This window comes from Sceloporus undulatus, unplaced genomic scaffold (assembly GCF_019175285.1).
Source record: "Sceloporus undulatus isolate JIND9_A2432 ecotype Alabama unplaced genomic scaffold, SceUnd_v1.1 scaffold_17, whole genome shotgun sequence".
In the NCBI taxonomy this organism is placed as follows: Eukaryota; Metazoa; Chordata; class Lepidosauria; order Squamata; family Phrynosomatidae; genus Sceloporus; species Sceloporus undulatus.
The window spans coordinates 2,297,594-2,310,552 of record NW_024802939.1 but is presented as its reverse complement, the minus strand read 5'-3'; the positions used below and the strand labels follow the sequence as shown (position 1 = coordinate 2,310,552).

At 40.8% G+C, this 12,959-nt stretch overlaps 1 protein-coding gene across 2 annotated transcripts in view; it reads left to right on the top strand.

Moving 5' to 3' along the window:
- The window catches only part of LOC121917417 (protein IMPACT-like), a 98,397-nt gene that overhangs the window by 83,090 nt on the left and 2,348 nt on the right, over positions 1-12,959 (top strand). The window contains exons 7-11 of one of the 2 annotated variants that reach the window (XM_042443365.1): positions 1,594-1,679; positions 3,211-3,339; positions 4,906-5,000; positions 11,575-11,648; positions 11,930-12,020. In XM_042443365.1, the coding sequence (XP_042299299.1) occupies positions 1,594-1,679; positions 3,211-3,339; positions 4,906-5,000; positions 11,575-11,648; positions 11,930-12,020 (475 nt within the window). The remainder of the gene's footprint in view (positions 1-1,593; positions 1,680-3,210; positions 3,340-4,905; positions 5,001-11,574; positions 11,649-11,929; positions 12,021-12,959) is intronic. The other variant, XM_042443364.1, reaches the window with a different exon arrangement.

Genomic DNA, 12,959 nt, shown 5'->3' with positions numbered 1-12,959 from the left:
ACTCCTTTTCCTATTGAGTATAGTGCATTTAGAAATGTGTTGCTGAACTTCATCAGCAAACCCTTATGGCCTAAAAAAAAAAATCTAGGGGCTACAGAACAGGGCCTTTGTCCACCGATAATCTTATACGGTGGTAAGTGCTCTCTCATCTAGTATTTTAAAATAGCATGATCAGGAGAGCAAGGGATAACATTCAAAGAGAGCTACTTTGGCATGCTTTAAAATCTGCTAGTGAATTTTATAATACTTTTTCTAGCAGCAAAGCATTGTGCTGCTTTTGAAAGCCCCCTTGTTGCCAAGTGGTGTCAGTGTCATGTGACAAGGAGGACTGCATGACTCATTGGTTGCATGACTCTTTCAGTGCTGTCCATACCTTAAATTCTTCCTCGATAACTTCTCTCCCTTCTCATGAGGAATAAATTAGACACACTGTTCAAAAGAAAATGAAAACACACAGCTCAGTAGAACGTTGCTTTCTACAAAATGTTTTATAGGCATAATCCCATGAGATTGGCCATAAATTCCATTAAAATTACTAGTGCTAGTGGGATCAATTCTGTACTTGAACCTACTTTAGTTCTCTGGTCTGGGACCTTAATTTAATTTGCCAAGTAAACGTGGCTGAGTTCAGACTTCACACTAAACTATAATATGGTTTGTGAATAATCTGCAGTGAACTCTGACTTTGTGTGTTTTCCCATGTTGTCTTTGAACACTGCAGTGATAAAGATTTTGGAAGCTTTTACCTTTGCTTTTGATTACAACAAGTTGTGTTTTCTGAACCAAAACATTATTAATTCTCTGGATGGTACAGAGGAGCAATCTGTTGAGTTATATCCTCTCATGACAGTTCCAGAGGCAGGAGCCAAGAGACAATTTCCTTCCACTGAATATATACACTGTTAATTTTAACAACTGCAGCAGTAGCTAGTATTAGTTTTATATTAATGTTACAACTTCTGTTCACTTTATTTACATCCCTCTTTTTCTCAGAACCTGGACTCATAGTGACATACACACTGAAACTGAGTTTCCATGGATAGCAAGCCCCCTTATTCTTAATGAAGGTGCGGGCATGTGTCTGTACTAGCAGCCGTGCACTTCATGCCATCATAGGAAAAGCCAGGAATTGGGGACATGTGTTTTTTCTTGTCTGTGGGGGGAGGGCTGGAATGGATCCCCTGCGAATATGAAGGGACAACTGTATTAGATTCCTGCTTTTCTTAATTTTTTAAAAAAAGTAGATTAACATTATCATTCAAGCAGATGACATCTAAATTCTTGCAAAAGTGCTATTTCTATTTGCCCAATTAATTTTAAAAGGCCTACTCTGGACATACAGATACTGTAGCTTGTGCTTCATAGTGTTCAAACGAAATCCTATCTTTAGACTTCCATGAATTTTTTGAGGGAGGTATATATGAATTTTCTCAGGAATCTGTATATTTGGTGAGATAAGTGCCAAAGCAAAGCAATTCACTTTGGACATGTGCAGCTTAAGGCCACTATCCAATTATTTTCATTTACGATTTCAAGAACAATATTTAGACTACATTTTTCTGAAAGGAAACTGGTTGTATGATTTTTTTTCAGACAGAATCTTGGTGAAAGTATCCTTTATTTATGGGTGGAGAAGATACGGGAGTTTCTGATAGAAAAATCACAGTCTTGTGATTCAGGTAAATGTACTAAAGTTAGGATACCCTCGATTATTTATTAAAACACAATATTCAGTATTAAAACCACAGAAGAAAGTTTGAAAAAGAGAAAAGTAAAATCGTATGTGCTTCAACTGCCTTCTGGGTTTCTAGGCAGTCTGTGCTGTTTGTCTAGCCATGTGGCACAATTGGTAGAAGTAGAGGTAAGGTTTATGATAAAACATAGGAAAGATTATGGTAGCCTTCACAGTTTTTGTGCAACTGAATCATGTGATGGAATTACCAAACCGTGCAAGTGGAGCTACAGAAAGGCTAATGATTCCCAAAGTGGACAGTATGCCCCTCATGGGGCCAATGGAAAGATCCAGGGGGCAGTCAGGGAATGGGGGGCAGCAAGGGGATGGTGAGGGGAAAAGGGGGTGGTAGAAGGGCCTTCAGTAAAAAATATTGGTGTGCAAGAAAGACAAGGGGAACCATCAGACTTTAGGACCATGGTGGGGATGAAGGTTGCATGAAACCTCTTTTCAGAGTCCCTTAAAACCACCACAGTGCCTCACTGTTTTGTGTGGTGCTTCTGCTTTTCCTTTGGCCACGTCTTTCACCACTAGTAATATAGAAGATAGTAGTAATACAGTAATATAGAAAATATGAAAAACTGACAAATTGATTCCATTTGCAGGCTATTCTGTGGTACCCTAGAAGTAAAATTCAGAATTCACAGACATCCAAGGATGTGAACAGCATGTTATTTTATTTATGCCTACTTGGACCCAAGGTGGATCATAAAAGCTTAAAAACAATAATAAAACAATACAATTTTAAAATACAATTAAAACACCATATTAATATAACAAAAATTGTAAAATCCTTTAAAATGTAAAGTTAAAAATATAAAACCATTAAAAACATACCAAGTAAAATCCCCAATAAGAAGCCTCCCAGGATGCAATTATGTATTAAAAGCTTGCTTGACGAGAAGTTTTATCTGTCGGTGAAAGGAGAACAGAGAAGGGGACAGCCTGTGAAAGGGAGTTCCAAAGGTTGGGAGCAGCCCTTCTCTCATGTCCTCACCAAACAAGGCTGTGATGGTGGCGGGAACTAGAGAAAACCATCCGCTGAAGATCTTAGGGTTCTGCGGACATTTTTTTTAAAAAAAAAAACTATATATATATATATATTCATTAAAGTGTTAGTCATATGAAATATTTTCAACTTGCAGAATTTGTTCAGACTATCAATTGTTTTACTACTAATTTCTCCACAGTTGTTATCACTGTGGTTCTTCAGATCCACAGATTCTTTATCCACAGATTCAACCATTCACAGCTTGAAACTATTCCAAAAAGATATAGATTCCCAAAAGTAAATCTAGATTTTGCTATTTTCTATAAGAGATACCATTTCACTATGCTATTGTATTTAATGTGATTTGAGCATCCAGAGATTTGGTATCCACAGAGGGCCTAGCACCAAACCTGAACAGATACTAAGGGCCCACTATAGATGAAACTATGAAGGAAGCCTCTTGAAATAGTATTTGTTTGTATATCAGCAGGGCCAGAGGTCAAAAAAAGTATGGAAGAAATTGATGTGGAGCATGAAGAATCTCTGCTGGATTACCTGCCCTTACAAGAGTGCACCACGTTAACAGTGAATTTTGATCTGTCTGAAAGGCAAGAAGGTATTAAGTAGGTTCAATTGGTTTTATCATTTTTCAGTTCTTTTTCGTATTATTGAAATCTTGGCGCAGATATAACAAGCAGAGCCAAATACACTGCAAGCAGTGTTGAAGATGTTATAAATCGCCAGATTCTTATTCTGACTGTGTGCGGGGTGGGGCATGCAAATGACACATGCCCCAAAAGTGGCCAGAAGCCACGCAGAAAGCATGCTAACCCAGAAAAGCTGTCCCAAAATGGAGCGGCGAAAAGCTGCTCCTTGCCAGTGGTTCATTTAGGGCTGCGGCAGCAGCTGGCTTTAGGATTGCGGCGTCTGATCCAGAGTCACTGCGGGCCTGGGCCAGTTGGGAGGCGACTGGGGTTGAGCAGCCAGAGGCCTAGTTATGTTTCTGAAAGATGTTATTATGGATAACAAGGAAATAATGGGTTCCTTCAATTGGAGGGAAATGAGTCTTGCAAAACTAAAAGATTTGGTGAGTAGAGAAGCTCATGTGTATAAATGTATATTAGAAAGGCTTTCTGCTTTTTGTCGATCTGTCCCCAGTGTCCATGCATTAGACACTGACATGAACTGGTGAAGGAGCTGCAATCTTGATTGTATAGGGTTCCAGATTCCATAGATGCCCATGTACATAGAGATCAATGTATCTTTACTTTCCATTTGTCAGCTGTCTACTTTCAAAGGCCTAAATTCTAATTAGTTTTGACTAGACTAGACCCACTGAATCATTTGGATATACCTACATGTTGATGCACCATTTAACAGTTGATTGAATGGGACTACTGTAGTTGGGACTAAACAGGATGTCAGGCAAAATGCAGAGTGGCAGTGATGCCATAGCTCTGTTGCTCCTTTTGAACACCCTTCCACAAACTGCATGAAGGGGCTAGAGCAAGGGACCATTTTTATATAGAGAACAACTTGGCAAAGGACATGAAAGATATAGGATTGATTTTGTAAGATGAGATTATGCTACATGAAGGAAGCAAAAGCAGATGTTACCAGTATCTTGAGTGGAAATATTACCAGTATATTTAGTGTTTTGTCTATTGGAATAAGATATAGTTGATTCATTGTTGCATTCAACAGCCTAAAGCAGGAGCAGAGAATGTTTAGTCCTCTCAGCTTTATTGAACTGCAGCTCCCATCATCCTTCACTATCTAGGGATGTTGGGCTGATGTGCTAAGGCTGGTGGGAGTCTTTGAAGGCTAGATGCTCCCTTCCCCTGGCCTAGAGTGAGCTGGCTGTGATGCTCTCCTCTTCTCACATATTGTCAGCTTTTCTGATTTCACCTAAATCGTAGTTTGTCACTTCATTTGAACCAGCTAGCTTTGTTACACTTTTCCAGTAAAAGGGAATCAGTTCTTGGAACCAACATGCTGTGAGCCATAACAGAAGAGAAATATGGAATTTGGTGGAAAATATGATGAGGAATACAAATAGAGGGGTGACATCACTGATCATACTTCTGTGATGGAGAGGAAGATTAATTTAGCAGGCTTTCTGAATCTGCTAGAAAGGTGCTATGCAAGTCAATGTATGAAATCTGAATTCTCATATTTACAGGTGAAGAGTTACCTCCAATTTATCATGGAAATCCAATTACAGACAGAAGAAGCACTTTCCAGGGGCATTTAGCACCAGTAGTGAGCCCAAAACAGGTTAGTAAGACTCCATAGTACCTGGGGGAATCTGGAAGCTATAGTCCAAACTCTGGGGGTAAAAGGCATATATGCTCCAAAGTTCTGTGCTAAGTTATTTTAAAATTGATGTAGGCATTATCTATTCTGGCTCTCCAAAGCTATCTGGGAAAGCACAGTTGCCTTCCAGTCCTAGCTAGTGTGGTTCATCTTCCTCTTCCACCTGGGTATATTATTTTTTTTTACTAACTTCAGTGCTTTATGATAATTGGAGTTTGCCATGATATCTCAATTGGATCAAAAGGGTATTTAGATTTTTCACATCAGTTGACATCCCTTGAGCCAATTCAGAGAAAGAAAAAGACACTTAAATTTAGTGTGCCTCCTAAATGTGCTTGTGAGGCAAGAGCTAGGTGTCTCTAAGTCTTAAAACTGCAGTTATATTTAGTTTATATTCATGTATCAAGTATTTGTGCAGAGTACTTTCATTGATCAGAAATGAGTTGAAAGTAGTGTTTTTCTTCTTAGATCAAAATCCTCTGAATTCTGAAGTGAATAATGTGGCATCTAGGTTGGAAAAATCAACGTTGGCCTTTGTTTTCAAAAACATTATTTTATAATGATTCTAGATTAGATATTTTCATGTCAGAGGGACATATGTGTAAGGCAAATTCAAGTAAAACTTATTCTGTGTTTAGTATGGTATGTTCTTTAATGTACTCAATTAAACATTAAAAATAACAAGATTATGAAAAGCAATAAATAAAGAATTGTGCAGTTAGAAAAGACCTGTAGGTCATTTGGATGTATATTCTGATAGTGCCTAATGCTAAACACATGAGAGTAGTCTCTGTGATGTCATAACTTTGTACTTGAAAATGATTTTGATTTATTAGTGGTATATTAGAGTACAGTGGGCCCTTGGTATCTGTTTGGTTCCACGATCCCCCATGAATATCAAAATCCGTGGATACTCAAGTCTCATTTTATACAATGGGGTATTATTATTACTACTACAGTAGGCCCTTGGTATCCACTGTGGTTTGGTTCCAGGACCCCATGTGGATACCAAAATTCATGGATGCTCAAGTCCTATTATATACAATGAGATAGTAAAAAGCGTCCCTTATATAAAATAACAAAATCAAGATTTGGTTTTGGGGATTTATTTTTTGGAGGAATATTTTCAAGCCATGGATGATTGAATGCATGGATATGGAGGGCCAACTATATAAGATAAAGAGCTGTTAGAAGGGGGACGAGAAGGGAATGTTGGAGTGAATGCAGGTTTGTGGAATGTTTGAAGAGATTTGCATAAGGCTGACAAATGACAATTGGAGGTTAGTTAGGAGATCTGAGTTAAACTAGGGTTGGATGGAGTTTTGGTTGCGGGTTTGGTATTGTCTGAGATTTCAGTTGGTGTGTTTAGTTTGAAAGGAGTGCGAGATAGGGTATGTGGTGTTTTAAATAAAATAAACAATAAATCTGCTTTGATTTGTTTCACTTCTGTAAATAACTAGTAGTGGGGTTTTTTATACACTTTTGGCCTCTAGTGGAAACACTACCTGAGCTCTTTTCTGTGGTGGCAGCATTGAATATAGAAGGGTGGTGTCCATTGAGCCCAGAAGTTACATTTATAGGGGCATCCTCACAGTTGGTGTCACACAGGTGGAACAAGAGGAAGTTCTTACATTGTGCCAGAGGTGAGGATCATGGAAAGCCCTCACTCTTGGTAATTGCAGTGAGCACCATGGAAACCCCACATTGGTGATGGGATTGCCTGAGAGGAAATCTCCAAATGTGGTGCAATGAGGGTTGGAAAACTGCCACTTCCTTGTTTTGGATTAGCAAAGTATTGTCTATAGCTCTAAAATATTGTCTATAGCTCTAAAGTGATTGTTTTCATTGTTCCTTACCATTGAAATCCAAATGTTTTCCACATGTAGAGGTGGGAGACTGAAACAAATGACTGGAAACTTGTGTATTATACGATCCTAATCCAGGAAAAGGGGCTATTTATTGTTGTAATAAGTGTCTGTCCCTTACACTGCTAAAAATGCCCAATGGATATTTTTTTTAAAAAAGAAACTCTTCCTTCCCTTCTCTTGCTGCATCAGGCCCTCTCTTTTAATTGAAACAGTAATGCTGATAGAAGAATTGCTTGTTGTGGTTGTGCTTATACAACATCCACAAAGATCAGAGAATGCAAATGTTGGAACTTTCATGCAGTGTAGCTATATTTAAGAGGTATTCATGCATACTTCAGATGGGGAATTTGTGGCCTTCCAGATTATGGTGGACTTCCATTTCCACCACCCATGCTGGCTAGGCAACATAGATAGAGTCACAGTTAACTACCACTGGTAATTACACTTTGGAATAAGTTATACTAAATTTAGTGCTACTTCTATGTAGACATGCACTGTTCTTTCACACATTCCAAGTTGTGCCAAGTCAGTTCCTACAAATGGGGAGTATGGAACAGTTCTGTCTTTACAAATGAATTTCTGGCTGATTATATGCATGCTTTGTTGTTTACACTCTCCTCCTTTGGTGCTTTCTCCCTTTAGAAAGGGATATTGTGATTTGGTGAAAATGTTTTCAAAGCAGAATTCTCTTTGGAGATGCTATGAACTGTTTCCTGAGGTCTGCTATGGCAGTGTTTCTCACAGTGAATTTGCTGTGAAATAATGGGAATACAGCAAAGATAAATATTGAAGATGTATTTTGATAACTCTAGAGAAAAGACTCCCCCCCTCTTTTGAATTAAAAGCTGTTTGCTTGCCAGGCATGTTTTCTCAAGCTCTCATAGCTTTAATAATGTTTTGCTTAAATTGGTATTAATTATGCATTGTTTATTAAAACAGTTTCTTTATGATAGCATTTTATCTAGTACAGGGAAATGGGCTATGATAAGATTAGAAAAACAGTTACTATGTTTAGAAGAGATATGGGCAAAAGGACAACTAATAAATTGTTACCTAATTTTTTATTGAGTTCTTAGTGCCTGCAGTGCAGAAAATAGATTAAACGAGTTAAAGAGGCATTGAAGGAGTCTTGCTTATTTCTGGTGATTAACACATTAGATTATGTAGCCTGCTGGGCAGAAAGCGGCCACATTTTTTTTAAAAGGAAAAGAATGTTATTTCTGTTTCTTGGATTATCATAGGAGATAACAAATAGAGTTAGATTCAGATGTAGCTACACATAGAACAAACCTATTAAACACATATGTTACCTATAATATCTCCTATTGATTTGATTTGGTCTACATTAAGTATGAATATGTCTGGTGCCAACCACTATTAGAAGGCAGCGTGGAAGGCCATAGGTCTTCTGGATGGCACAGGTAAAGGTGTAAGAAGAATGAATGGTTTTATTATTTCTACTTCATACTACATTTTCTTATACTGTACATGGAAACCCTTAAGACCCTGTTGATCAGTTAATACTACTTCTCTGAGAGCTAATCATTATCAGCTTAATGTTCTATAAAGGTACCAGGGTCTTTTCTACTCTTCTGTGATACCGCAGAAGTCCAACTGTCCTTGTGTACCTGGCTGGCAGTTCTTGTTCCTGAAGGGTCTTTTTTTTTTATGCTTTTACTTCTACAACCGTTGGTTGTCTGCAATTTTACCTTCTTCTCTCTGTTTCTACTTAATCTACCCATAGTCTTACTTTGATATTTATAGTGACTTCTATATTCAATTCCCTTTTTTTTAAAATGGTGTATACAGGATACGTACTCACAAATTCTTGCTCCATCAGCACTTCCACACAATGGCTGCAATTCTGTATGATCCAGCGTAGCACAGTATACCATGTAGAACTATGGTGAAGTTGATAATTCACTGACCCCCAGATCTGCTGTAGAGTCATTGCAGCCTCTCCCCCAGCATCATTCTGTGACTGGTGAAAGTGGTGGGAGATTGGAAAGGCATTTGGCTATCTCCCTGCAGCCAGATGCAAAATTATTACATCCTCTGCTGAGGTCCTCCAGAGGTCATTTCATTTCATGTCTGGCTACAGAGATGTAGCCAGATGCTTCTCCAATCCCCCACAGCTCTCACCAGCCATGAGTTCAAATTCAGGGGGCTTTGGTCAGTGTGGAGGGAGGAAGGAAATATCAATCTCTGCATAGATCAAAAAGAGATGTATGTTTGTATATGCTACTGGTGCCAGCTATTATATCTCACATCATCCATTTCCCTAAATTCCAAGTACAGATTTTTGTTGGACTGGGAACTGCACGGAGGGGGGAATGCAGGAATGTTCAATTCAACAAACATTGTTCTGTTTGGGGAGATGAATTTAGGATCCAGACCTATGTTTAGGACCCATTTTTCTGCCAAGTTCAGCTCCCAAAATGATCATATATAGTTGATGGATGTCCCTTCTGCCCCCTGAGAGTTGGTGATACAACCCAAGCATATGGCTTAGTCATTAATCATGGAGACTGCAGTCAAGAAATCAGAAGAAGACTAGCATTTGGAAGGGCAGCTATGAAGGAACTAGACAAGATCCTGAAGTGTAAAGATGTATAATTGAATAATAGAATTGTCCATGTCGTTGTATTTCCCATTCTATGTATGGTTGTGAAAGCTGGACAGTGAAGAAAACTGTCAGGAAGAAAATAAACTCATTTGAAATGTGGTGCTGGGAAAGAGTTCTATGGATACTGTGGGCTACTAAAAAGACAAATCAATGGGTCCTAAAGCAAACCATCCCTTGAACCCAAGATGACTAAACTGAGACTGTTGCACTTTGGCCATATCATGACAAGACATGATTCGGTAGAAATGATAATAGTGCTTGCTAAGATGGGAGGCAGTAGGAAAAGAGGAAGGCCACATTCCAGATGGATAGAGGCCTGAAACACACAGGCAAAGAGTGCTGGGTTTGGGTCACATTGGGGCATGGCGTTTAGATGACACATGCCTTGAATGCAGCCGGAAGCCATGCCAAGAAAGAAGAACTGGGCCAAAAAGGAGCAGGTATAATCCACTCCTTCCAGAGGTCCACCATTGGAAACAAAGTCCCCCTCCTCTTCCCCCCTCCTTCCTAACTTCCCTCCCTCCCACACTCCTACCTACCTACCTACCTTCCCTCCCTCCCACCCTCCCTCCCTGCTTACCTGGGTCGCCGCGCCGCTGCTGCGTTCTCGTTGCTGCGGCGGTGGCAAAATCCGGGTGCTGCTCCTGGAAGCCAAGAGACCTCCAGGCTGCACCCGGCCCTTTCATGGTGGCAGCAGCGGCGAGGAGGACGAAGGTTGACCTCGTCCTCCTCGCCGCCACCGCCTTACAAGGGCTGGATGCAGCCTGGATGTCTCTTGGCCTCCAGGAGCAGCATCCAGCCGTTTTGTGGTGGTGGAGGCCGAGGCCGCGAGGGAGAAGAGGCTTGGTCTCGTCCTCTTTGCTGCTGCCGCCGCCACAAAAGACCCTGTTGCAGCCTGAAGGCCTCTTGGCCCTTTAACAGTGGCGGCGGCGAGGAGGACAAAGCCTGGCCCCATCCTCCATGCCTCCGCCGCCAAAGAAGGGCCGGATACCGGTGCTGGAGGCCAAGAGGGCCCCAGCACTGACACCCACCCCTTCCACGGCGCTGAGGCCAGGTGACGGTGCCGAAGGCTTTGAAGGCCTCTGGCATTGCTGCCCTCCGCGCCTACTCTTCCCCACCTCCGCACCTTTTTTTTAAAGAGTAGGCGCGGAGGACAGCAGCACCAGAGGTCTTCAAGGCCTCCGGCACCGTCACCCGGCCTCCTCAGCGCCGTGGAAGGGGCAGGTATCGGTGCTGGGGCCCTCTTGGCCTTCAGCACCGGTATCCGGCCCTTCTTCGGCGGCGGAAGCATGGAGGAGGCCAGATGCCAGCGCGGGAGGCCTTGAAGGCCTCCGGCGCGGCAGCCCTGCTTCCTCGCCGCCACCGTGGGAAAGGCCCGGTGGCGGTGCTGTTGGGGGCCAAGAGGCCTCCAGCACCGCCATCACGCCCTTTCACGGAGGCGGCGAGGAAGCCGAGGCTTGGCCTCTGCCGCCGCCACCCGGCTTCCCCCCCCAGCGGCGGTGGCAGAGGCCAAGCTGCTGCGCCGAGACTTTAAAGGTAAGTAAGGGGAAGGGAAGAGAGGGAGGCAGGGAGGGAAGGGAGGAGGAAGCGAGGGAGGGGAGGCGGGGGGCAGGAACATTTGTCCCAATGGTGGCACGCGTGCACACGCACCACCATTGAGACAAATGGGACTTGAGCATACGCGGATTTTGGTATACACGGGGGGGTCTGGAACGGATCCCCCGCGTATACCAAGGGCCCACTGTATCTTAAATATTTTGCATGTCCAACCTTTCATCCTGAACACAATTACTCACTGGTATCTTCTTTTAAATCCAGTGTCACTTTCAAATCAACCATATGTCTAAATTTATTATACCTTATCAGCATATTATAGAGTATACTCTGATAGTAAGATATACTAAGAAGAAAAACATGCATATTTATTATAACATGAATATTTTTTCATTTAACTATATTAGGATATTCAAGAATTAACTGGATAAGGCTTTTAAAGCCCTTTGATTAAAACATATTTATAGCTGTTTTCTTGTTTTCCAAGGTGAAAAATGTACTTGCTGAGCTGTACAAGAATAAAAAAATAGCCAATGCTACTCACAACATATATGCATATAGGTGAGTCATTAATTTTAGCAGTAATCATTGTGTACTGATGAAAAAGATAAAAAATGGTTAATGCAGTTGATTCTGTTCCATCACATAGGTGCAAACTCTTAGACATAGTAGAACTAAGTGTGGATTTTGTTGTTTTTTAATAGATTTTGAAACATTTGAGTAAAAGTAAGTTTTATAAACAATGAAAACTGTTGACGTACAGTTTATGGGATTACAGCAAAGGTAGAAAAATAACTGACTTGTTTACACAGGTATTCTGCTCTCTTTCTTCTAATTTTTAGGATATATTGTGAAGACAAGCAGACTTTCTTACAGGATTGTGAAGATGATGGTGAGACAGCTGCAGGTGGTCGTCTTCTCCATCTCATGCAGGTAAGAGACAAATTGGAATATCATAATGCCTTTTTCTTTGTATCCATAGGATAAACATTAAAACTTAATCTGCAGATTTCTGTTAGTGAGTATAGCAAGATACAGCATATTTTAAAATATTGTTTGATTCCTTTTTTGACAGATGGGAGTCAAGTGATGGAACAGAATACAGAAAATCAGGGAAAATATTAAAGTTTGGGGTTGCAGACTATGAAGCTAGTTAACAGAGTGTCAGTAAAAATGAAATTGTAACTTCTCTGTCTCGATATATCCAAGCATGCTTATGAGCTGTGCTTTTCTCCTTCAGTATAATTATGAGAATGAGACTTAAGGTCCAAAACACACTGCAGAAATAATCCAGTTTGAGACCATTTTAACTGCCCTTGCTCAGTGCTACAGAATCCTGAGAATTGTAGTTTATTATGGCACCAGAGCTCTCTGACAAACAAGGCTAAATGTCTCACAAAACTATAGTTCCCAGAATTCCATAGCATGGAGTCAGGGTAGTTAAAGTGCTCACAAACTAGATTATTTCTGCAATGTGTTTTGGACCCTAGATTCCCTGTTCATATTCAATTGACTGTAGTTTATAATTATATCTGAATCAGGACAAATTGTGTTTAGTTCTAGCTGTGGTTTATAGAAACAAGTCTTATCTCAAACCATCATTTATGAAGTTGGCTTGCTTCAAATTGTAGCGGTGATTGGTATGAAAAAGGAATCTCTTTGAAAATATTCTTGACCTTATTTCAGTTGAACTGATAAGTAGAAGTGCTTAAACACAGAAGAGTAATCATGGGCCGTTATAGTTCAAAGGTTAATACAGGCAGCCCTTGCTATCCATGGGGATCTGTTGTGCTCTCCCCCCCCCCCGCGGATAGCAAAAAACATGGATGCTCAAATCCAAATGCAACCATTTAAAAAGCCTAGGCTTACCAT